Consider the following 23813-nt stretch of genomic DNA (forward strand, 5'->3'; position numbering starts at 1 on the left):
CCTCTGCATCAATAGGAAACGGAGGTTTTCAAATACAGGGATTGTGTTGAAGTCAAGGTTGATAAGAAGTAGATTGCAGTAACCATTTATTAAATGAATAACTTCCAGCTGAAAAGTTTTATGATTCTAATTTGGAGAGTTCTTAGCCTCCACTGTGACAGGAGTTTCTTTTTTCTGATATGTGTGAACATTGGTTGACATATGATTCTTTTGTTGCCATGTATAACAATCATGTTATTATCAAATTCTTGAAAATACACCAAAATCCAACTATTATAGCCATCATCAGCATCTGTGTCACAGGAATTTGCTATACATCAGAATATATGAAAAATATAACTGAAAACTTTGAGTGAAGTATAATGGATTAACTCATATAAAATCAAAATCTCAGTGCTCTTTTGAGCCATCTATGTTATAATACAATTAAAGTGAATGAATGCACATTTTTTATAATATTTAAGGATCTCTAAAATACTTTACTATCCATTTGATTAAATAAGTAAATGTGAATAGGAGCCTCCAATCCCTTTCCAGTACTTCTAAATTTCTGACCTTTGTTTTACTTAATGTTTATTGATAATTTATTGTCATTTGCATCACAATTCATTGCAGTAAATTTTGAAGATATGTGAACTGTATACATTTATGTTTACAATCCATAAGTGAAAACACAGCTTTAATTTTAATGATTATGTGAAAACTTTGTGCCATAGTGAGTCATTATTACTCAGAAAATGTTTCTGCTAGGTCTTTTGGGACAGAAAAAAAAAGGTAAAGAATCACTGTTAGTGAAGTGACATTAGTAGCCGTCAGAGTGGTTTAACTCGCTAATCTTATTAACTGTAGGTTGGTGCCTTACCTCTATTCCAACCCCTTCTAGTGTGCCATTCTTTACCGCAAAGACTGAAAAGCTAAAAACTACATTTTCCAGACTTCTTTGCAGCTAGAGGGGGCATGCATTCAATGTTGGCAAGGCAGAGGAGAGACAGAATTCATTCTTTCCCAGCCTTTGGTTTTTCTATAGACGATCACGGTCTGTAGGCATCTGATTTTTCTGTGGCAATGTTATAAGAAGTCCCAGTGTCTGATCACTAGTTTCATGGGTGTTGATAGTCAAGGCATGGAACATTGGTTTTGTGATAATGATCGGTGTGAAGTACAGTGTGGTTCTGAAGCCAGAAGCAGTAAGGAGGCTTCTTGCTCAGGAGGCTTCTTATCTGTGGTGGCTTCCTTGACATGGCAATTTTGTAATCATGGTGGCTTTCTGATTATGCCATGTCAATATGGTTCTGCAGACTCTAGCATTAGGACCAACTTCCCAGTTTTCAGTTTGCTTCATGCAGCTGGCTCTTGGTGGGTCAGTTCTGCAGTGTATCTTTGGGAATCATTCCTGAAAGCCCCAAATACATTATTTCTCCATCCCTCCCAACAATTCTGTAAGCAGATAAATGCCTAAATTAGCTATCATGAATTTATGTAACTTACCCAGATCAATACAGTTTTCCAGTGTCTATAGGAAGAGGTGAAAAGTTATCCTAACATTGGAGGTGCTCCATAATCTAGTTCCATTTTGCAAACATAAGCACTTTTTCAATATCGCACAAATTTTCTCTGTGTCAGCAGCACATCATTTCTGCCTCACATCTTTGCTTGCAGTTTGTCTTCCTATTTCTTTCATCTTGTAAATCTCTTTCTGTTAGGTATTGCCAGCAAGCTACAGTTTTGGCATTTTATTGTTTACAAATTTCTATAGGCACTTGAATTTACAAATACCTTATATATCATTTCCTATGCATACTTAGCTTAAAATAATTTCTTATTTTTTTCTAATTATAAGTGGCAAACTTATATATGTCTCAGACAAAATAGAGAAACAATGAAAATCACATGTTATTTCACCATCCACACCATTAGCACTGTTTGGATGGGTACCAATCACTTTTCGGGCACTTTTTCTCTATTTGTATATATGTATGTAATCAAGTAAATACTGTAATGATACTTGATAAACTGCATTTTTCAAATAGTGTATCCAGAGCACATTTCCATGTCAATAAGTATGAAGGTACATTATTTAAATTTTTGCCTAGTACTATCAAAGTAATTTAAGTCTTTGCAAGGTTAAAATTATAATGCAGAACTATATTAAACTTTTGAAAATGTAAGTATGTGTTAAATTACAAAAGCTCCTTTTTATGAGATAAGAATTACATTGACTAGAAGTAAACTAGAGGCTACAGAATGGAAACCTAAAGAATAGAGATTTGTTGTCCCCCCGTGTTCCTGTTAAGAGAAACAATGTATATAAAATAAAGTATAATTGCAACTAAGAATCAAACGGTTGGTGCCAAGGTAACTTAGGAAACTTAAAGCTGGTCAGTTTATTCAGCACTTTAAAATTACCAACTCATTGCAGACCTTTAAGACCCTGTGCATAACATTGTTTTTTTTTGGTTTGTTTGTTTTTGTTTTTTTGTGAACGTTGCTGCCACCTATCTGCATATTGCAAGCATATTTTATTAACTTGGCAATTACAGTCCAGTAGAACCTTTGACTCCGGGAATAATTTTGTCAGAAAGGGCTACTAAAGTGATTGTACTTAACAGATGGAGTAAGAACATGAAGAGTAAGGACATTCTCTTACATCAACAATAGCATTGTAATATCTAAGAAAATTTACAATTCCCTGTCATGCGATAATCAATATTTTAGTTTCCCACTGTTGCTTAAAGCTCTGTATAGCTTCTTTGATCTGAACCAGACTCTGATCAAAACTCACACATTGCATTTGGTTGCTACGTTTTCTCTCTCTCTCTGTCTCTCTCTCTCATGTTCTTAATTTTTCAAGTCAAGTTAATTGAGGTATAATTTACAGCAAAAGTTACCATTTTTTGAGGAGCACAGTTCTAAGAGTTCTGACAAATACATATAGTCATGTAACCACCACCATAATCAAGACATAAGTTATTTCCACCACTGCAAAAAGTTCCCTCCTGGCTCTTTGCAGTCAGCGTCTTCTTCTGCTATGACATCATCGTCTGGTAACCAGTGATCTCATTTCTGTTCATACAGTTTTATATAGTCATGTACATGGACTCATACAGCAGATGGCCTTTGATGTCTGGCTTCTTTCACTTAGCATGATTTTTTTGTTTTTTAAATATTTATTTATTTATTTATTTGGCTGCGCCGGCTCTCAGTTGTGGCATGCGTGCTCTTGGTTGTGGCATGCGGGATCTAGTTTCCTGACCAGGGATCAAACCCGGGCCCCCTGCATTGGGAGCGCAGTCTTTTTTTTTTTTTTTAATTTTTTAAATTTTATTTTCTTATACAGCAGGTTCTTATTAGTTATCTATTTTATACATATTACTGTATATATGTCAATCCCAATCTCCTAATTCATCCCACCCCACCCCCCCACCACTTCCCCCCCTTAGTGTCCATACATTTGTTCTCCACATCTGTGTCTCTATTTCTGCCCTGCAAACCGGTTCATCTGTATCATTTTTCTAGGTTCCACATATATGCGTTAATATATGATATTTGTTTTTCTCTTTCTGACTTACTTCACTCTGTATGACAGTCTCAGGATCCATCCACGTCTCTACAAATGACCCAATTTCATTCCTTTTTATGGCTGAGTAATATTCCATTGTATATATGTACCACATCTTCTTTATCATTGGGAGCTCACAGTCTTAACCACTGGACCACCAAGGAAGTCCCTCAGTATGTTCTGAGATTCATCTGTGTTGTTGCACGCCTCAGTAGTTTGTTTTTACTGCTGAGGAGTATTCCACAGTATGGATGCATCACAATTTATTTATTCATTCACCAGTTGATGGGCACGTTGCCAGTTTGGGTCCATTATGAATAAAGAAAATTTTAAGTTGTAATTGCAACTATGTTATAATTTCTAGAACTAATTGATTTTTGGAGTGTCATTTTTAAGGTCTATTCTTTAAGATAATTTTAACAATTACAAATTTGAAATTATCTGCAACATAAAATCATAAGTAACTAAAAGTTTCTACTTCTCCTTCAAGCTAAATTTCTGTATACCTTTTTCTCCATATACACATCTAATACACATAGTTCCATGGATACATAAACACACACACACACACACCCCTTACATAGGTAAGTAGTTGTGATGGAAAACTTCAAGATTTTAGTCAGCTGTCATAGCAATTCATAGGGATTGATCTTAATGTGTTTTTTTGGAGGGTAGGGGCCTGTAATGACAAATCTGTGTTTTATAAACATTACTCCATCAGCTAGCAACCCTATTTTATGATGCTAAAATTATGGAGGGGCTATTAAATACTAGGACAGATGTAGAGGGAACTGAAAAGTTTGGGAACTGTGGAGTCTGCATAACTTTTTGTTTTCATAAGGGTGCAGCTCCAATTTCTCTCTAGAACAGACCAGTTCATTACCTACACCCCGCTGCATTCTATACCGGTATGTCATTTCATTTCAAGTTTCTCAAAATACCTCTGAGAGTTACTGTTTCCAGTGGAAGCTGGGGGATACAATTTTACACGTGGAACTTTACATCTATGATCATGCTTGCTAAAATTTCTCACTGAGAGTATAGTGATTAAGTGCTCAGTTCTGGAGTCAGAATGCTGGGGTTCATCCCCAGCTCTGCTGTTTAACGGTAGTGTGATCTTGGGCAAGTTACTTGAAGACTGTCCCAGTTCTGTTGTCTGTAAAATGTGGATCTTAGTCGTCTTTTCTCATAGGAATGTTCTCAGAATGAAATAAGTTACTTCATGGAGAGCATTTATGACAGAACTTGCCATACAGTATGCACTCAATAAACGATAGTGTATATTATTAACTATTCCAAATGTGAGGCCAAATTAAATAATGTAGTCTGGTTGGCAAAACTTCTCCTAGACCAAGTCTAAAAATATCCATAATATTGATAACACCAATAGCATTATTTATTGAATTCTCACTATGTTCTAGGCATTTCAACTAGATCTTAAAAGGAATTAATCCATATCTCAACAACTTTAACATTGTTCCCATTTTACAGACAAGAGAGTTGAGAAACTTATAGTTTAATTAACTTGCCCATTATGGCAGAATTAATGGAGGAGAGTGGAACTCGGGCTTGTCTGATTTCAGAGTTAATTCTCGATCCCTCTTTCCTACAAAAAAAAAAAAAAAAGGAAAAAGAAAAACAGGTCTTAGCAGGTGATAACATTTGTTAAAGCATTACAAGTTTTAAAAAATTTATTTGCTCAACTCTTGGTTAATGAATTTATTCAACAAGTAATGCATTTTTTTACCTAGTTATTGACTATATTCCCTACACTGTACATTTCATACCTGTGACATTTACTTTGCAACTGGAAGTTTGTACCTCTTAATCTTCGTCACCTATTTCTCTCCTCCTCCCACACCCCTCCCCTCTGGCAACCACCTCTTTGTTCTCTGTATCTGTAACTTTTTACGTCTTAAGTTTGCTCATTTGTTTTGTTTCTTAGATTCCACATATAAGTGAAATCATACAGCATTTGTCTTTCTCTTGTCTGACTTATTTCATATAGCATAATACCCTCTAGGTCCATCCCTGTTGTTGGAAAAGGTAAAATTTCATTCTTTTTTATGGTCCAGTAGTATTCCATTATTTATATATGTATATAAATATATATATATATATATATGCCATCTTCTTCATTCATTCATCTGTCGATGGGCACTTAGGCAGCTTCCATATCTTGGCTATTGTAAACAATGCTGCTATGAATATTGAGATGCATAAATCTTTTTGAATTAGTGTTTTTCTTTTCCTTGGATTAAATACCCAGGAGTGGAATTGCTGGATCATATGATAGTTCTATTTTTAATTTTTTGAGGAATATCCATTCTGTTTTCCATAGTGGCTGTACCAATTTACAGTCCCATCAACAGTGCGCCAGAGTTCCCTTTTCTCCACATCTTTGCCAACACATGATTTTTGTTGTCTTTTTGATAATAGCCATTCTGACATGTGCTTGCAGTTTGTCTGCAAGTGATATCCTGAAGTGATATCTCCTTATGGTTTTGATTTGCACTTCCCTGATGATTAGTGATGTTGAGCATCTTTTAATGTGCCTATTAGCCAGCTGTATGGCTTCTTTGGAAAAATGTGTATTCAGTTCCTCTGCTCATTTTTTAATTGGGTTGTTTCTTTGATGTTGAGTTGTATGAGTTCTTTGTACATTTTGGATATTTACCCCTTATTGCATATATCACTTGTAAATATCTTCTCCCAATCAGTAGGTGGCCTTTTCATTTAGTTTATAATTTCCTTCGCTGTGCAAAAGTTTTTAGCTTGATGTGGTCCCATTTATTTATTTTTGCTTTTGTCTCCCTTGCCTGAGGAGAAAGTAATCCATTTTCTGATGAAAACTCCCTTGCGAATTTTTATTAAATCATAAAAATAGGTCATAGTTTCTTAGAATCATAAAATGGTCAGGTCTAGTCTTCAGAGCATCTAACTGAACTTTCCTATTATGTAATTCAGGAAACTGCCAGAACGGTGCCAGAGCTTGTCCTACATGACATAGCTGGTCCACTGAGCAGGTTTCCAGACTCCTGATTTAGGGCTCCTATCAGGATGTCATACTTAAATGATATATACTTACACAGATCATTTTGTTGGCAATGCCTCACAAAAATATTACCCACATTACCCACATATTGGGAAAAAAGAATACATCGTCCATCACCATTTTTACTATACCATTATTGCTTTCAGAGATGGTGCATAAACGGGCTGGGGTGTGGGTGACGAGCCTACACAGTAAAACATTACTCTTCAAACGTCTTCTGCAATTTCTGCCTCTTATCCTTCCAAGTGTTACTTTTTACTTTATAAGAGAACCGTCAGGAAGTTTTACACCTTCTCTGCGTGGGAAGGAGAGAGAGAGAGAGGGAAAGAATGAAGCTGTGGGAGGGAGAGAGAGAGAGAGGGAGGGAGGGAGAGACTATGAAGCTGCGGGAGTAAGGGACTAGGGGACACGTGAGATGGGGGCAGGGCTACCACGAGATGGGGCGGGGCTCTTGGGAGGAGGAAGGCCGGACTGTGGGAGAGTAGCAGTGAGGGGGCGGGCCCCTAACGGCTTTCTTCCTTTAGAGTCAAAGGGCCCACTTTGCGCATGTGCAGCCCTTTTTAAATTGCGTAGGTGGATGCGCGCGAGTGGGCGCGCTCCTGGGCGCGCTCGCTGGGTCGCGGCTCCTTAGTTCCCGCCATCTCCCGCCGTCTTTCGCTTAAGGTGCTACTGGGTTTCCGCCTGGCTGCTCTTCGGGTGACTCCGTCCTCGCTGGGCTGCCTGGAGCTGCGGTCCGTGTGGACTTCCGCCCCCAACCCCTGCGCGGACTGAGCCGGGCCGGAACATGGCCGCGTGGGGGCTGGTAAGTGCAGGCCGCGGACCCCGCGAGGCGGGGAGAGTGAAGCGTTGGGCCGGTGTTGTGGCTTCTGGGGGGTTTCAGTGGGGAAGCCGCGCGAGTTTTTTGAGCTCGGGAGTGATCGGGTGCCGATAGCTAGAGTTAATTTACTTGTCGTGTTTCCTCAAGTCTTTTTGTAATCCCGGGCGTGACGGCGTCTTTCTCTTCAGAGAATCTTGTGATTTCTACTTTTTAGCCTAACTCGTCTTTCTCTTCAGAGAATCTTGTGATTTCTACTTTTTAGCCTAACTCCAGTTCCTAGTCCTCCAAATAATGTTCTGTCCTTAGAAGTATTGAAACGCCTTGAAAGTGTGCCTTTGCTTCAGAGTTGCTAGTGTAGAGAGACGTCTGTTATTGACAGATAGTTTTCTGAGAGGCAGCTGCTAGTTAAAAGTGCAAGCTGTGAATCGCTGAAGGGGGCGGGAACTCATTTTTTTGTTGGCCTATTTCTGGACTTCCTTGGTATTCACTGTTGTAGATTTCAGACTTCGCTTACGGATACTATACCTTATACAACCCATAGCAGCCCCTATCCTAAACTTGTGTTTTCTACTTTATCTCCCCTTTTAAGATCTTCAGCATGGATGAATAAGATCTTCCCAGTTATAATAAAGTTATATATGTATGCTTGTGTGCATAAAAAGATGTATTGTGGAGAAAAACTGTTACCTGCCATTTCAGTAAACAACGAATGTTACCCACCTTCAAGCCACCAGCAACTGCAGCTGCCTGCAGGGTGTGCCTAAGGGGAATTCAGAATGGAGAAAAACAGGACACTGGCCCTAGATAGTTAAGAGACTTAAATAAGGAATAACTTCAATGAGCCGAGACTCTTGCATCTTCCCATTTATAGAGCAGCACTAAAAATCATTAACTTGAGGTGTCTGATTTTGATGTTTGACTACCTTTTTTTTCCCAGCCCAAACTCCTATATATCCTGGTCCCCCCCTTACCTCTTTGGAGCAGTTCCTCAGAGCTCGCTGAGAGCCTGTCTCCTGGGTTGTAGTCCTAAGTAAGGTCCCCGAATAAAACTTAACTTGCAAATTTTAAGTTGTCCATTTTTTTCAGTTGACAGTTATATATAATGTAAACAATGCAGGTGCTCGTAGTAAAAAGTACTCCTATACCACCCTTTCATACTGTTGACTAAAGAAAAATGCATGATTGCTGGGTCATATGGTAAGAGTATGTTTACTTTTGTAAGAAAACACCAAGCTGTCCTCCAAAGTGGCTGTACTGTTTTGCCTTCTAACATGAGAGTTCCCGTTGTTCCACATTTGGAGTTGTCATTGTTCCGGAGTTTGGTCACACAGCCAGATGGGTAGTGGTGTCTGGTTTTAATTTGCATTACTGCTTGACATACGATGTGGAGCATCTTTTCTTATGCTTATTTGTCATCTGTATATTTTCTTAAGTGAGGTGTCTGTTAAGGTCTTTGAACCATTTATTTTTTAATTGGGTTTTCTTTTTGTTGAGTTTTAACTGTTCTTTTGTATTTTGGATAACAGTCCTTATCAGATGTGCCTTTTGCAACTATTTTCTCCTGGTCTGTGGCTTGTCTTCTCATTCTTTATCTTTCTCTCTTTTTTTTAAAACCATGATCTGTGTTTTATTTGTATCAGTGTCGGTATGTGTTTAAAATCTATGATTAATAATAATAATATTAATGATATTATTAATAAACAACTTATTTTCTCACTGTGATCTGTACCTTTCTGTTACGAATTTCTCCTATCTTTAAGATGATGCCCTTCAGAATATGGGAAGCTTAGACTGGTTGAAGCTTGTCTTAGTTCTCACATTGACTGCTTTTCCTGCTTTTCATGCCTCCAGTCAACCTTCTGTAATCATTGCCCTTGTGTCTCCTTATTTCAAAGTTCTCTTTCTTTCTCCCGGGGTATTGCACTTGGCTTTTCAGACTGAGGAGGAGAGAGATAGACAAAACTGAAGCTGGAAGAGCAGCTGCTGGTCCACTCTGTTGTGTTCTCATTCTTTTGACCACAGTTCACTTTTATTTTATTTTATTTTACAACAAAAGGTCTCACCAGAGCACTAGTGCAGACACACTGACACAAAGAGGAAAAATCATTTTCCCGATAAAACACATCCAGCTGTTCAGATAGTAGTGATTCTTCAGAGTGATATGGTAAGGTGCAAGTGTCCTTGACACAGCATAAATATGTGTGCCACCTCATGTGCAGGGCTCCTTATAGACCCAGCTTGGTTCTTCTCCGGTGTCTTCTCTTGGAGTTGTACCTGATTTTATTACCAGTTTTCATTCAGATCCACCGGGGAATGGGATGATTCTGCTTTTGTTCCTTGGCCAGGAATCACTTGATCTTTAAAGTCTGGTGAGAAGACATGGCTAGGAACAAGTTCCCACAGTTCACTTTTAAAATACCTATCATAACCTTAGAATTGTTTTGAGCCTTTTAGTTCTAACATCTGACTTTGCGTCATAACTCATTTAAAAGACAAGGGGAGAAGGGAGTTGAAAGATTATCCTCAGTCATTCCTGTACTTAAGTGGTTTCTAACTGGGTGTGATTTTGCCTTGTAGGAGACGTTTGGTGTTGTCTGGAAAAATTTCTGGTTGTCCTGAGAAAGCATGGATGAGGGGGTGCTAAGGGCATCTAGGTGGAGGCCAGGGATGCTGCAAGCATCCTCCCAATGCACAGGACAGGCCCTCACAACAAAGAGAGTCACTCAGCCCAAAATGTCATTAGTGCTAGGGTTGAGAAACCCTGCTGTATTGTATATTATTTTCTTTGAGAAGAATAATCTCACAGTGAATGGAAGAAACTAAAATTGAAATTGAGTGAAAAATGAGTTGAAATTGCAAGTTTTTGAATGTGTATTTATTTTGAAAATCAAAAAATTTTGTGTTCTAACTTTTTAGAATTAAGAGACCTCTTTTGTCTTATTCACCACTTGTTTTCTAGTGTGCCTAAATAGCATTTGGCCTTGTAGTAGGTGCTCAATTTCATGTTTGCTGAAGGAAAGAACTGTCTTAGCCTTAAAATTTTTCTATTTAAAAGAGGAACAGAGTACTTTACAGGTGTTATTTAATGTTCAAAAACATTTAGTGTGCAAATATGATGACTCTATCATTTTATTATATTAAATTAGGAGAAGAGTGACCTTAAATGAGGTCTTGGAAGGGAGTTAACTAACATTCTCAGGGGTTTACCTAAGTGTTTCAGAATGCTGAGTACTGATGAGAGACCTAAGTGCTTGAGTTAATTTTCCATCAAATGACTTGTGATAAAATGCAGACTTGTTAGGTGTCTTTGTTCCTTAGTTTGCTATCTATAAAATAGATTTAATCTTTTGCTCCTTAGGTACCTCCTGAAGATAACAGGCTGTGTGAAACACTCTCAACTTCTTTAAAGAAAGACACTTTTATCTCATAAATTTTTGGTCTTATTTATTTGGCACGTCAAAAAGATAACAAAAAATGGTGTTTGTGTGGTATATAATGCACTAGGCAAGGCTCTGGGAAGAATATAAGCTAGTTTAAGACAAAGTTTCTGCTCTCAAGTTTCTTAAAATCTAATAGAGGTCTTCATCTTTCTGAATAATTCAATCCAAAAGTGAAGCAAGGTAGCAGCAGTCCACGTGGGTGGGAAACTACAGTGGTCCAAAGTTGTGTGTAGTAGCCTTAGTAGAGTCAGGAGCGAGGCTCAGCTCAGCTCAGGATGTCAGAGCATGAGTGGGGTAAAGAGAGTGTTCACATGGGGTGGGGTCATTTATATCCCATTGGGCCAAGGAAGAGTGCAGCTTACTAAACATTTTGTATTGATAGTAATTTATTTATTTTAAAAAGCATACTGTTCTTCCTATTACCACCAAATTTTCAACTAGAAAATTTAACTTTATAGGTTTTACAATTAAAAGATAGGACCCAAAGTATCTCAAATATGCTCTCCACCTCCAATTTCAGCATGTCTGTGTGTTTTATTTTTCCTGTTGCTTCCATTTATTGGGGCTGCTTCTTTGTTGGGGTTACCTCTTTTCTCTTTCTGGAAACATTCTAGCATCTTTTTATCCTCAGTTTTTCTGATATTTCATTCTTAACTTCCTAGGTATTTATCTTATGCTGGCCATTCACTCCTCATCCAGGACAATATCCTCTGAGCTTACTTTAGGCTGCTACTTTTCTTCTGTTTCATCAATTATCATGTTTCATTTGTTTTCCATCTTCCAGAAATCTGTTATATTTGTTTGTCCACAGATGGCCCTTTCTTCCATTCTCTTTTTTCATTGTTGTTTTATGCCAGTTTAGTCCTTTACTATTACTTCAGAGGGATCTCCTTGCAGGAAAAGGAGATAAATAGATATTGTTGGTCAACTAACTTGAATTATTGGAAGCCCAGATAGTGTGATTTTGATGACGGAAGAGGTATGGGGGGAGGTGGAGGAGGAGGAAGAAGAGGAGGAAGAGGAGGAAGAAGATGGAATAAATCCAGAGTAAGGAATAGTATAAACAAACATTTGGAAATAATGGATATGAGACAAGTTCTTTTTCACTTGATCCAGAAGATATTCCTCTTTGTAGTATTATAATAGGCAGTCAGCAAATACTTGCTGAATGAGTAAATAAAGAACTTAAACTTTCACCAAATTGATGATTTACTTTTCTTTCAGGATCATCTCAAAAATGACTATAGAAGAAGATTTTGCCGACCTTCCAGGTGATTTATGTACTTAAACTTTTAAGATGATTTTTATTTGCATCTTTGGAAAGTGGAATTTTTAAATGAAGAAAGAACTATTACCTCTGAAAAATAATGAAAATAATGATTTATATACCCACTGGTTAAGTATAGTCATCTTAGTTATTTTATATTAACAGAGAAATATTAATGCAGACAGTTCAATGACTTAATGGAGGTGAGAAAAGAAATTTGCCTGATAAATGATGGACCAGGAAGAGGCAGTTTCAATTCTGACTAAATGACAGCTATGGGGAAAGCACTCTAGAGTGGATTGAATGGAAATAATAGAAAGATGCAGTTTATTCCATGGGGCTAAAAGAAAAGGTGGGTGTGGTTTTAAAAGGGCAATAGAAGGATCTTTGTGGTGATGGAACTGTTCAGTATTTTGACTATGGTGGTCATATCTGAACCTTCAAATGTAATAAAGTGTATAGAACTAACTGTATACACAAACATAAACACGCAAATGAGTACATGTAGAACTGGAGGAATCTGAATAAGATTAGTGGATTCTGTCAACATCAGTATCCTGGTTGTGATAGTATACTATATGGCTTTGTGAAATGTTACCATTGCAGGAAACTGGATAAAGTGAACAAGGGGTCTCTTCTATATTATTTCTTACAACTGTATGTGAATCTACAATTATCTCAATACAAATATTAATTAAAAAATTTTTACTGATTCATTAGCTCCTTAAGATTAAAGGTATTGAATCAGAAGTGCATTTGAGATCTTGTAGGGAAGACTGTGTTACTTGGAGCTGATAGGACTTGTGACCATAGAGTCTTTATTAAAGAAGCATTTCAGGATTGATTGAATATCTTCAAAAAAGTTTATGTTCTTGTTTAGATAGAGCAGTAGTCTAAAACAGCTTTAGACGTGGCTATTCAGGCAGGGTATATAATTGTTAATGTAGACAATGACATACTACTTAACATACTTTTCTGGGAACTCTTGGACTGTCAAATACTTGTTTTGTTCTCAGATAGTAAAGGTGATATTTTTCCCATTAAGTAAAAATTAAGATTTTATAATAAAGAGATATGGAATTTTCAAGGTAGATGTTAATAAGTAGCAAATATCTTTTGGAGATGATATGTTAACATTTTCCCTTCTTTCCTTCTTATTAGGGCACCTGACATTAATACGGAGCAAGGCCAGAATATACTGGAAATCTTACTAGACTGTTTTGAAGAAAAAAGTAAGGTTTCATTTATAGATGGACTTTGAGGGTTGGGATGGATGAAAATGTAAATTTGTCCATTAATACCAAATTCAGCAAATATGTTCTAGCATTTCAATATATAAAATATTTTCCCAGGAATTTTGAGTACAAGTGCAGTCCTTCATGTACCTTCTGGTATACTGAAGATAATACTGGCAAAAATGAGAATAATTTGTTGTTCCCTTTAGTTCACACTAGATTCCTATAGTCTGGAATTCCATAAATAATTATCATACACAAGAGAAAGTATTTCATTAATGGAAATAAATGTGCAGAATTCTTGGGATCACTGGAGAGCTTGAGATAATGTTTGGTGATTTGCACCCCTTTCTAAAGAAAAGATGTATAATGGCAAAAACTTTTCCTAGTGCTGGTTGGCGTCAGAAGGTATTGGAATAAAAGAATAGGCCAACCAAAGAAAAACACAGATAGTGGAAAAGTATCTTTTCTTTACAAGTTCTGAAAGAAAAACTGGCACATATTTCTTCAGGAATCTTGTTTGTCTTTTTCAGTCCTGATGCCTTCTAGGAACATTTGAATATTGAATTGATGTCTGTACTTCAGTTAAACTAATTGCGCTTAAAAGAGTCAAAAGACTTCTTCACATATCATGTGGGGCTTCTTTTAATTGTAACCAAAAAATTTTATACATGTTTTGTTTTAACTTTTTTTAGGTCTTGCCAATGATTTTAGCACAAATTCCACAAAATCAGTGCTTTATTCAACACCTAAAATAAAAGACATTTGTGTTCAGTCTCCAAGTGAAGAGGTAAGTCAAAAAGGAGAACTGGTACAAATTTAATAGTTTAGTGAGTGAACAATACACAGTATATAGTTAGATACATTTTAGTTGTTTGTAAGTCTTATTCTTAAAAAGGAACCCTATATTCCCATTGAGTTTATATAAAATTTAGAGGTACTTTGTGAAAATTTTGGTCTGACATTTCCTGTGTTTGAAATTGGAGGTCTGGGAATTAGAATTATCAAATTTAAACACAATTATTTTTCACTCTTACTTAAATGATGCCTAAATTAGGTTTTTAGGAAAGTGGGCAACTACTGAAGTTCCTAATCCAGGTTGGCAAGTTTGGTTATTTTCTGAAAACTGAAGGCAATTTGCTAAACAGGGGAATCAATCTTTTATTGATTATGTATCTTAAGAGGATAGGTTGATCTAACTCTACAAAATAGCAGACTTTGGAATAGAGTTTTTGAAGCTAATGATTAATGACAAATTATTCAAAAGCACAATACTAATTGGAGAGAAGAATTGTATAGAGACATACCTTGTTTTATTGTGCTTTGCTTTATTGCCCTTCACAGATAGTGCATTTTTTACAAATTGAAGGTTTGTGGCAACCCTGTGTCAAGCAATTCTGTCAGTGCCATTATTCCGACAGCATTTGCTCACTTCATGTTTCTATGTCATATTTTGGTAATTCTTACAATATTTCAGACATTTTCATTATAATTATATTTGTTATGATGATCTGTGATCAGAGATCTTTGATGTTACCATTGCAAAAAAATTATGACTTCCAGAAGGCTCAGATGATGGTTAACATTAAATATTTCTTAATTAAGGTATGCACTTTTTTTAGACATAATGCTATTGTACACTTAATATACTACAGTATAGTGTAAACATAACTTTTATATGCACTGGGAAATCAAAAAATTCATGTGACTTGCTTTATTGCAGTACTCGCTTTATTGGGGTGGTCTGGAACTGACCCTGCAATATCTCTGAGGAATACCTGTAGTTACAGAAATAACATTCACTAGAAACTTGTATAAACAAATAAACACATACAGCCTTTTGGTTCCAGGAAATGAAGACATCCATTTCTGTCAGAATTGAGAGACCTTCTTTAATGTGATAAATTATATTGATTTTTGAAAGTTAAATCAACTAAGTTTCCTGGGATAATCCTGACTTGGTCAAAAAGTATTAACCTGTTTTGATTTGGTTTGCCAGTATTTAAGACGTTTGCATCTATGTTCATGAACAATATTGTCTTTTTTTTTTCTTTTCTCAAAATGTTCTTGTTGAGCTTTGGTATCAAGGTTATGGTAGAGGTTCCACTTTTAGGAAGGATGTAACAGATTGCAGTAGGTCAACACTCCTGCTGAAGAGCTGGTTAAAAACAAAATAATAAAATGCAAACAAATCATGTTTTTAGAGACATGTGGAGCTGTGGAAGCAACAAGGACTAGATGAACTAAAATTTCAAAGAGAGTGGAATCCTTAGAATATGAGTTGATGACTGTTGGTCATTTTCTTCCCTGAGAGTATCTGTTAATTTTGTGCAAAAGCTGAGGATTTTAGGTTGGTCCAGACAGTGTGAGTCCACTGAGGGAAAGCAGAGATTTTGTCACTTGTGCAGGGATGGCATGACAAATTGGAATTCTGGAGGCATCTCAAATGGATAGCCACTTTTCCTTAAAGAACATTTGTAAGTTCTGAGGTAGTGAAGAACCTTAGGCCAGAATGGTGGAGTGAAACATGTAGTCTTGCTATGCTAAGAAGGTAAAGTCCTACTGCAGGAAAGTGGCCCACCACAAATAGGCATTTGACACATTTTGAACAATTTGAGGCCAGAGGCTAAAAAGTTGAGCAAAAATGTCTATAGGGCTGAATTGAATATCTCACAATCTTTAAGGGCTAAATAGGCTCACTAGGCTCTCAGTAACCCAGGAGAGGGCATTCTGAAGAACAGGGCAGGTTACGAGTGGACTGAGTCTTACTAAAATGTCATATCAGACCCAGCTCAGTCCTTGAGAGTGAGGATCTAATCATTTCAATCCAATCTGTTTAAAAGGAGAAAAGGAGAACCTTCTCTATAGAGAGATATTACTGGGAGCTTCTACTTTTTTTTTTTTAAATCAAGCCTTTTGTTTTGAGATAATTGTAGATTTATAGCAGCTGTAACAAATAGAGTTCAGGACTGTGTATGATTTACCTAGTTTCCTCTAAAGGTAACATCTCGCAAAACTATAGTACAACATTACAACCAGGATACTGACATTGATACAGACAGGATACAGAAAAATTCCACCACTATAGGATCCCTCTTATCCTTTTATAACAAGTTACTTCTCTCTCACCCTTACTCCCTCAACTCCTAAAACCCCTAACTGTTCTTCATTTTTACAGTTTTGTCATTTCAAGAATGTTGTTTAAATGGAGTCATATAGTATATAACTTTTTGGAATTGTCTTTTTCACTCAGGATAATTCTCTGGTGATTCATCCAGGTTTTTGTGTGTATCAATAATTTGTTTCTTTTTATTGCTGAGTGGTATTTCATGGTATGGATATACCACAGTTTGCTTAGCCATTTGCTTATCTCTTAGTTTTCTCTTGATTTAGTTGTCTTGGTTTTTAAATTTGTTGATATTCTGTGCACCTCTGACTAATTTATCACCAATTTCTGTGACAGAGTTATCAGTGTTTTCTCAGTGTATGTAGACACATCAAGTAATTTATCATTTTCAGTTTTTTTCTGGAACTATCCTTCCTAGATCTCTCTTCTCTATTTTTTGTTTCTGTCCACCTTTAGGCCTGTCACGTAAGTGTTGCCAATGTGATTTCCCTTTATCATCCAGGGAAGTCCCTTCTCTTTTGTCCTGTTCTGTAGCTCATATTTCTTGCCCTCTTTTTTTTTTTTTTTTTTTTTTGGTGGGGCTCATCCTTTAGTAGCTTCCTGAGAATTTAAGACCTTAAATGTTTGAAAATACCATGACTTTACCCTCATGATGGGTAATTATGTGTATAGAATTCTAGGGTGGAAATGATTCTCTTTCAGACTTCTAAAGACATGCTCTATTTTTTTTAAAGCTTCTTGTGTTGTTGAGAATATTGCTCTGATTCCTTGATCCTTTGTGAGCCACTATTTTTTCATGTTTGCAAGCTTTTAGAATCTTGTCATCTGTCTTTATTGATTTGAAATTTCATGATATTCCTCGATGTTAGGTTCTTCTAATTCTTTAAGATTTCTTCTTAGAGTTTCTGTTTCATACAAGTACCTTTTTTGCTTACTTTGCTCATTACCTTTTACACTAGAGCTTTTTGTCAAATGTCCAGTGGTCCAGTGATCCTTATCGGTGTCACTTTTAAGGATGAAAAACTAAAATGGTGATTGGAAGCTGTATTTGCAGAGTTAGAGTTGTACATTGGTAGATTTCACCATGGTATGATTTGTCTGGGCCACATCATTGTGGATGTCCAGTTGTTAATACCTGCAGGTTTTTTTCTCTTGACTTGAAAAGTTTTTCTGACAAAGAAATCTTCTTTCCTGCTTAGGGGTCTGATTCTAACTGTGAGTGTTCTCAGCCAGGTGGGCAAGGGGAAAGGTGCAATTTGAATACTTGCACTTAATATTTCTATTTTCAATGTGTTACTCTTACCTTCAGTTATGTTTCCTGACTTTGAGCTCACAGTCTCTCTGATTCAAAACTCAAGGGAGTAAACATCTAATCTTCTCTTTGGGTAGGAAGAGGGACTCAGTGACTGACTGCTTCCTATACTTACATTTAAAAAAATTTTTATTACAGAAATTTTTTTTATTGGAGTATAATTTTTAAAATTTTTATTTATTTAATTTTATTATTTTTATTTTTGGCTGCGTTGGGTCTTCATTGCTGCGTGCGGGCTTTCTCTAGTTGTGGCGAGCTGGGGTTACTCTTCATTGCAGTGTGCAGGCTTCTCATTGCGGTGGCTTTTCTTGTTGCAGAGCATGGGCTCTAGGCACGTGGGCTTCAGTAGTTGTGGCTCGCAGGCTCTAGAGCTCAGGCTCAGTAGTTGTGGTGCACGGGCTTAGTTGCTCTGCGGCATGTGGGATTTTCCCGGACCAGGGCTCAAACCCGTGTCCCCTGCATTGGCAGGCGGATTCTTAACCACTGCGCCACCAGGCAAGTTCCTATTGGAGTATAATTGCTTTACAATGTTGTGTTAGTTTCTACTGTACAACAAAGTGAATCAGCTATATGTATACATATATCCCCTGCCTCTTGGACCTCCCTTGCATCCCCCACCATCCCGCCCTTCTAGGTCATCACAGAGCACGAAGCTGTCCTCCCTGTGCTATACTGCAGGTTCCCACTAACTGTCTGTTTTACACGTGGTAGTGTATTTATATCAAACCTAATCTCCCAATTCATCCCACCCTCCCCTTCCGCCTCTATGTTACACATCCATCCTCTACATCTGCGTCTCTATTCCTGCCCTGGAAATAGGTTCATCTGTACTATTTTTTCTAGATTCCACATATATGCATTAATATATGAAATTTGTTTTTCTCTTTCTGACTTACTTCACTCTGTATGACAGACTCTAGTTCCATCCACATTTCCACAAATGACCCAATTTCATTCCTTTTTATGGCTGAGTAATATTCCATTGTATGTATATATATGTACCACATCTTCTTTATCCATTCATCTGTCAGTGAACATTTAGGTTGTTTCCATGACCTGGCTATTGTAAATAGTGCTGCAGTGAACATTGGGGTACATGTGTCTTTTTGAATTACGGTTTCTCCGGGTATATGCCTGGTAGTGGGATTGCTGGGTTATATGGTAGTTCTATTTTTAGTTTTTTAAGGAACCTCCATACTGTTCTCCACAGAGGCTGTATCAATTTACATTCCCACCAACAGTGCAGGAGGGTTCCCTTTTCTCCTCACCCTTTCCAGCATTTATTGTTTGTAGATTTTTTGATGATGGCCATTCTGACTGGTGTGAGATGATACCTCATTATAGTTTTGATGTGCATTTCTCTAATGATTAGTGATGTTGAGCATCTTTTCATATGTTTGTTGGCTATCTGTATATCTTCTTCTGAGAAATGTGTATTTAGGTCTTCTGCTCATTTTTTGATTGGGTTGGGTTTTTTTTGATATTGAGCTGCCTGAGCTATTTGTATATTTTGGAGATTAATCCTTTGTCTGTTGTTTCGTTGCAAATATTTTTTCCCATTCTGAGGGTTGTCTTTTCATCTTGTTTATGGTTTCCTTTGCTGTGTAAAAGCTTTTAAGTTTAATTAGGTACCATTTGTTTATTTTTGTTTTTATTTTCATTACTCTAGGAGGTGGGTTAAAAAGGACCTTGCTGTGATTTATGTCATAGTGTGTTCTTCCTATGTTTTCCTCTAAGAGTTTTATAGTGTCTGGCCTTACGTTTAGGTCTGTAATCCATTTTGAGTTTATTTTTGTGTATGGTGTTAGGGAATGTTCTAATTTCATTCTTTTACATGTAGCTGTCCAGTTTTCCCAGCACCACTTATTGAAGAGGCTGTCTTTTCTCCATTGTATATTCTTGTCTCCTTTGTCATAAATTAGTTGACCATAAGTGCGTGGGTTTATCTCTGAGTTTTCTATCGTGTACCATTGATCTATATTTCTGTTTTTGTGCCAGTAACATATTGTCTTGATGACTCTAGCTATGTAGTACAGTCTGAAGTCAGGGAGCCTGATTCATCCATCTCCATCTTTCTTTCTCAAGATTGCTTTGGCTATTTGGGGTCTTTTGTGCTTCCATACAAATTAAAAATTTTTTTGTTCTAGTTCTGTGAAAAATGTCATTGGTAATTTGATAGTGATTGCATTGAATCTGTAGATTGCTTTGTGTAGTACAGTCATTTTCACAGTATTGATGCTTCCCATCCAAGAACATGGTATATATCTCCATCTGTTTGTGTCATCTTTGATTTCTTTCATCAGTGTTTTACAGTTTTCTGTGTACAGGTCTTTTGCCTCCTTAGGTAGGTTTATTCCTAGGTATTTTATTCTTTTTGTTGCAATGCTGAATGGGATTGTTTCCTTAATTTCTCTTTCTGATCTTTCGTTGTTAGTGTATAGGAATGCAAGAGATTTCTGTGCCTTACTTTTGTATCCTGCAACTTTACCAAATTCATTGATTAGCTCTAGTAGTTTTCTGGTGGCCTCTTTAGGATTCTCCATGTATAGTATCATGTCATCTGCAAACAGTGACAGTTTTACGTCTTCTTTTCCTATTTGGATTCCTTTTATTTATTTTTCTTCTCTGATTTCTGTGGCTAGGACTTCCAAAACTATGTTGAATAATAGTGGTGAGAGTGGACATCCTTGTCTTGTTCCTGATCTCAGAGGAAATGCTTTCAGTTTTTCACCACTGAGAATGATGTTTGCTGTGGGTTTGTTGTATATGGCCTTTATTATGTTGAGGTAGGTTCCCTCTAAGCCCACTTTCTGGAGAGTTTTTACCATAAATGGGTGTTGAATTTTGTCAAAAGCTTTTTCTTCATCTATTGAGATGACCATATGGTTTTTATTCTTCAGTTTGTTAATGTGGTGTATCACCTTGATTGATTTGCATATATTGAAGAATCCTTGCATCCCTGGGATAAATCCCACTTGGTCATGGTGTATGATCCTTTTAATGTGTTGTTAGATTCTGTTTGCTAGTATTTTGTTGAGGATTTTTGCGTCTATGTTCAGCAGTGATATTGGTCTGTAATTTTCTTTTTTTGTGATATCTTTGTCTGGTTTTGGTATCAGGGTGATGGTGGCCTCACAGAATGAGTTTGGGAGTGTTCATCTCTGTGCAATTTTTTGGAAGAGTTTGAGAATGATAGGTGTTAACTCTTCTCTAAATGCTTGGTAGAATTCACCTGTGAAGCCTTCTTGTCCTGGACTTTTGTTTGTTGGAAGATTTTTAATTACAGTTTTGATTTCATTACTTGTGATTGGTCTGTTTATATTTTCTATTTCTTCTTGGTTCAGTCTTGGAAGTTTGCACCTGTCCAAGCATTTGTCCATTTCTTCTGGGTTTTCCATTTTATTGGCATAGAGTTGCTTGTAGTAGTGTCTTATGATTCTTTGTATTTCTGTGGTGTCAGTTGTAATTGCTCCTTTTTCATTTCTCATTTTTTTTTTACAAATTTATTTATTTAATTTATTTATTTTTGTCTGCATTGGGTCTTTGTTGCTGCACGTGGGCTTTCTCTAGTTTTGGTGAGCGGGGGCTACTCTTCGTTGCGCTGCACATGCTTTTCATTGCGATGGCTTCTTTTGTTGCGAAGCACAGGCCCTAGAATGAGTGGCTTCAGTAGTTGTGATTCACGGGCTCAGTAGTAGTGGCTCACGAGCTCTGGAGTGCAGGCTCAGTAGTTGTGGCGCACGGGCTTAGTTGCTCCGCAGCATGTGGGATCTTCCTGGACCAGGGCTTGTACCTGTGTCCCCTGTGTTGGCAGGCGTGATTCTTAACCACTGTGCCACCAGGGAAGTCCCTCATTTCTAATTTTATTTATTTGAGTTCTCTCCCTTTTTTTCTTGATGATACTGGCTAAAGGTTTATCAATTTTGTTTATCTTCTTAAAGAACCAACTTTTAGTTTTATTGATCTTTGCTATAGTTTTCTTCATTTCTATTTCATTTATTTCTGGCCTGATCTTTATGACTTCTTTCCTTCTACTAATTTTGGGTTTTCTTTGTTCTTCTTTCTCTTGTTGCTTTAGGTGTAAGATTAGATCATTTATTTGAGAGTTTTTTTGTTTCTTGAGATAACATTGAATTGGTATAAACTTCCCTCTTGGAACTGCTTTTGCTGCGTCCCATAGGTTTGGGGCCATTGTGTTTTCATTGTCATTTGTTTCTATGTATTTTTTATTTTCTCTTTGATTTCTTCAGTGATCTGTTGGTTATTTAGCAGCACACTGTTTATCTTCCATATGTTTTTTGTTTTTTTTTTTTTACAGTTTTTTTCCTGTAATTGATTTCTAATCTCATAGCATCGTGGTCGGAAAAGATGCTTGATATGATTTCAATTTTCTTAAATAATCTGAGGCTTGATTTGTGACCCAAAATGTGATCTATCCTGGAGAATGTTCCATGTGCACTTGAGAAGAAAGTGTATTCTGCTGCTTTTGGGTGGATTGTCCTATAAATATCAATTAAATCTGTCTGGTCTATTGTGTCATTTAAAGCTGGTATTTCATTACTTATTTTCTGTCTGGACGATCTGTCCTCTGGTGTGAGTGGGGTGTTTTAAGTCCCCCACTATTATTGTGTTACTGTTGTTTTCCCCTTTTATGGCTGTTAGCGTTTGCCTTATGTTTTTTTTTTTTTTTTTATTGAGGCTGCACAGTAGGGGGTGAGGTCTCCCCCTTGTGGCCTCCTGACTGTATTTTAAATAAGGTTTCTGTTTTTTTTTTTTAAATTAATTAATTAATTAATTAATTTATGGCTGTGTTGGGTCTTCGTTTCTGTGCGAGGGCTTCCTCCAGTTGCGGCAAGCGGGGGCCACTCCTCATCGCGGTGCGTGGGCCTCTCACTATCGCGGTCTCTCTTGTTGCGGAGCACAGGCTCCAGACGCGCAGGCTCAGTAGTTGTGGCTCACGGGCCCAGTTGCTCCGCGGCATGTGGGATCCTCCCAGACCAGGTCCCAAACCTGTGTCCCCTGCATTGGCAGGCAGACTCTCAACCACTGCACCACCAGGGAAGCCCTGCCTTATGTTTTGAGGTGCTCCTATGTTGGGTACATAAATATTTATAATTGTTATATCTTTTTCTTGGATTGATCTCTTGATCATTATGTAGTGTCCTTCCTTATCTCTTGTAACAGTCTTCATTTTTTTTTTTTAATTATTATTTACTTATTTATTTATTTTTTTGGCTGTGTTGGGTCTTCGTTTCTGTGCGAGGGCTTCCTCTAGCTGCGGTAAGCAGGGGCCACTCTTCATCGCGGTGCGTGGGCCTCTCACTATCATGGCCTCTGTCGTTGCGGAGCACAGGCTCCAGACGCACAGGCTCAGTAGTTGTGGCTCACGGACCCAGTTGCTCCATGGCATGTGGGATCTTCCCAGACCAGGGCTCGAACCTGTGTCCCCTGCATTAGCAGGCAGATTCTCAACCACTGTGCCACCAGGGAAGCCCCAACAGTCTTCATTTTAAAGTCTGTTTTGTCTTACATGAGTATTGCTACTCCAGCTTTCTTTTGACTTCCATCTTCATGGAATGTCTTTTTTCATCCCCTCACTTTCAGTCTGTATGTGTCCCTAGGTCTGAAGTGGGTCTCTTGTAGACAGCATATATATGGGTCTTGTTTTTGTATCCATTCAGCCAGTCTGTGTATTTTGGTTGGAGCATTTAATCCATTTACGTTCAAGGTAATTATTGATACCTATGTTCCTATTACCATTTTTTTAATTGTCTTGGTTTGCTTTTGTGGGTCTTTTTCTTTTCCTCCTAGAGAAGTTCGTTTCACATTTGTCATAAAGCTGGTTTGGTGGTGCTGAATTCTCTTAACTTTTGCTTATCTGTAAAGCTTTTGATTTGTCCATCAAATTTGAATGAGATCCTTGCTGGGTAGAGTAATCTTGGTTGTAGGTTTTTCCCTTTTATCACTTGAAATATATCCTGCCACTCCCTTCTGGCCTGCA

The 23813-nt window shown here is 37.3% G+C and overlaps 1 protein-coding gene and 1 pseudogene across 4 annotated transcripts in view; one reads left to right on the forward strand and one right to left on the reverse strand.

Moving 5' to 3' along the window:
* The first annotated feature begins 7152 nt into the window (after positions 1 to 7152).
* The window catches only part of CENPC (centromere protein C), an 89963-nt gene continuing 73302 nt past the window's right edge, over positions 7153 to 23813 (forward strand). For 3 of the 4 annotated variants that reach the window (XM_059922910.1, XM_059922909.1, XM_059922908.1), the window contains exons 1-4: positions 7153 to 7416; positions 12096 to 12142; positions 13300 to 13370; positions 14069 to 14163. In XM_059922910.1, the coding sequence (XP_059778893.1) occupies positions 7399 to 7416; positions 12096 to 12142; positions 13300 to 13370; positions 14069 to 14163 (231 nt within the window). In that variant the 5' untranslated portion in view covers positions 7153 to 7398. The remainder of the gene's footprint in view (positions 7417 to 12095; positions 12143 to 13299; positions 13371 to 14068; positions 14164 to 23813) is intronic. The other variant, XM_059922911.1, reaches the window with a different exon arrangement.
* On the reverse strand, positions 9657 to 9812 carry LOC132365919 (large ribosomal subunit protein eL39-like; annotated as a pseudogene).

Source organism: Balaenoptera ricei, chromosome 5, assembly GCF_028023285.1.
Source record: "Balaenoptera ricei isolate mBalRic1 chromosome 5, mBalRic1.hap2, whole genome shotgun sequence".
NCBI lineage: Eukaryota > Metazoa > Chordata > Mammalia > Artiodactyla > Balaenopteridae > Balaenoptera > Balaenoptera ricei.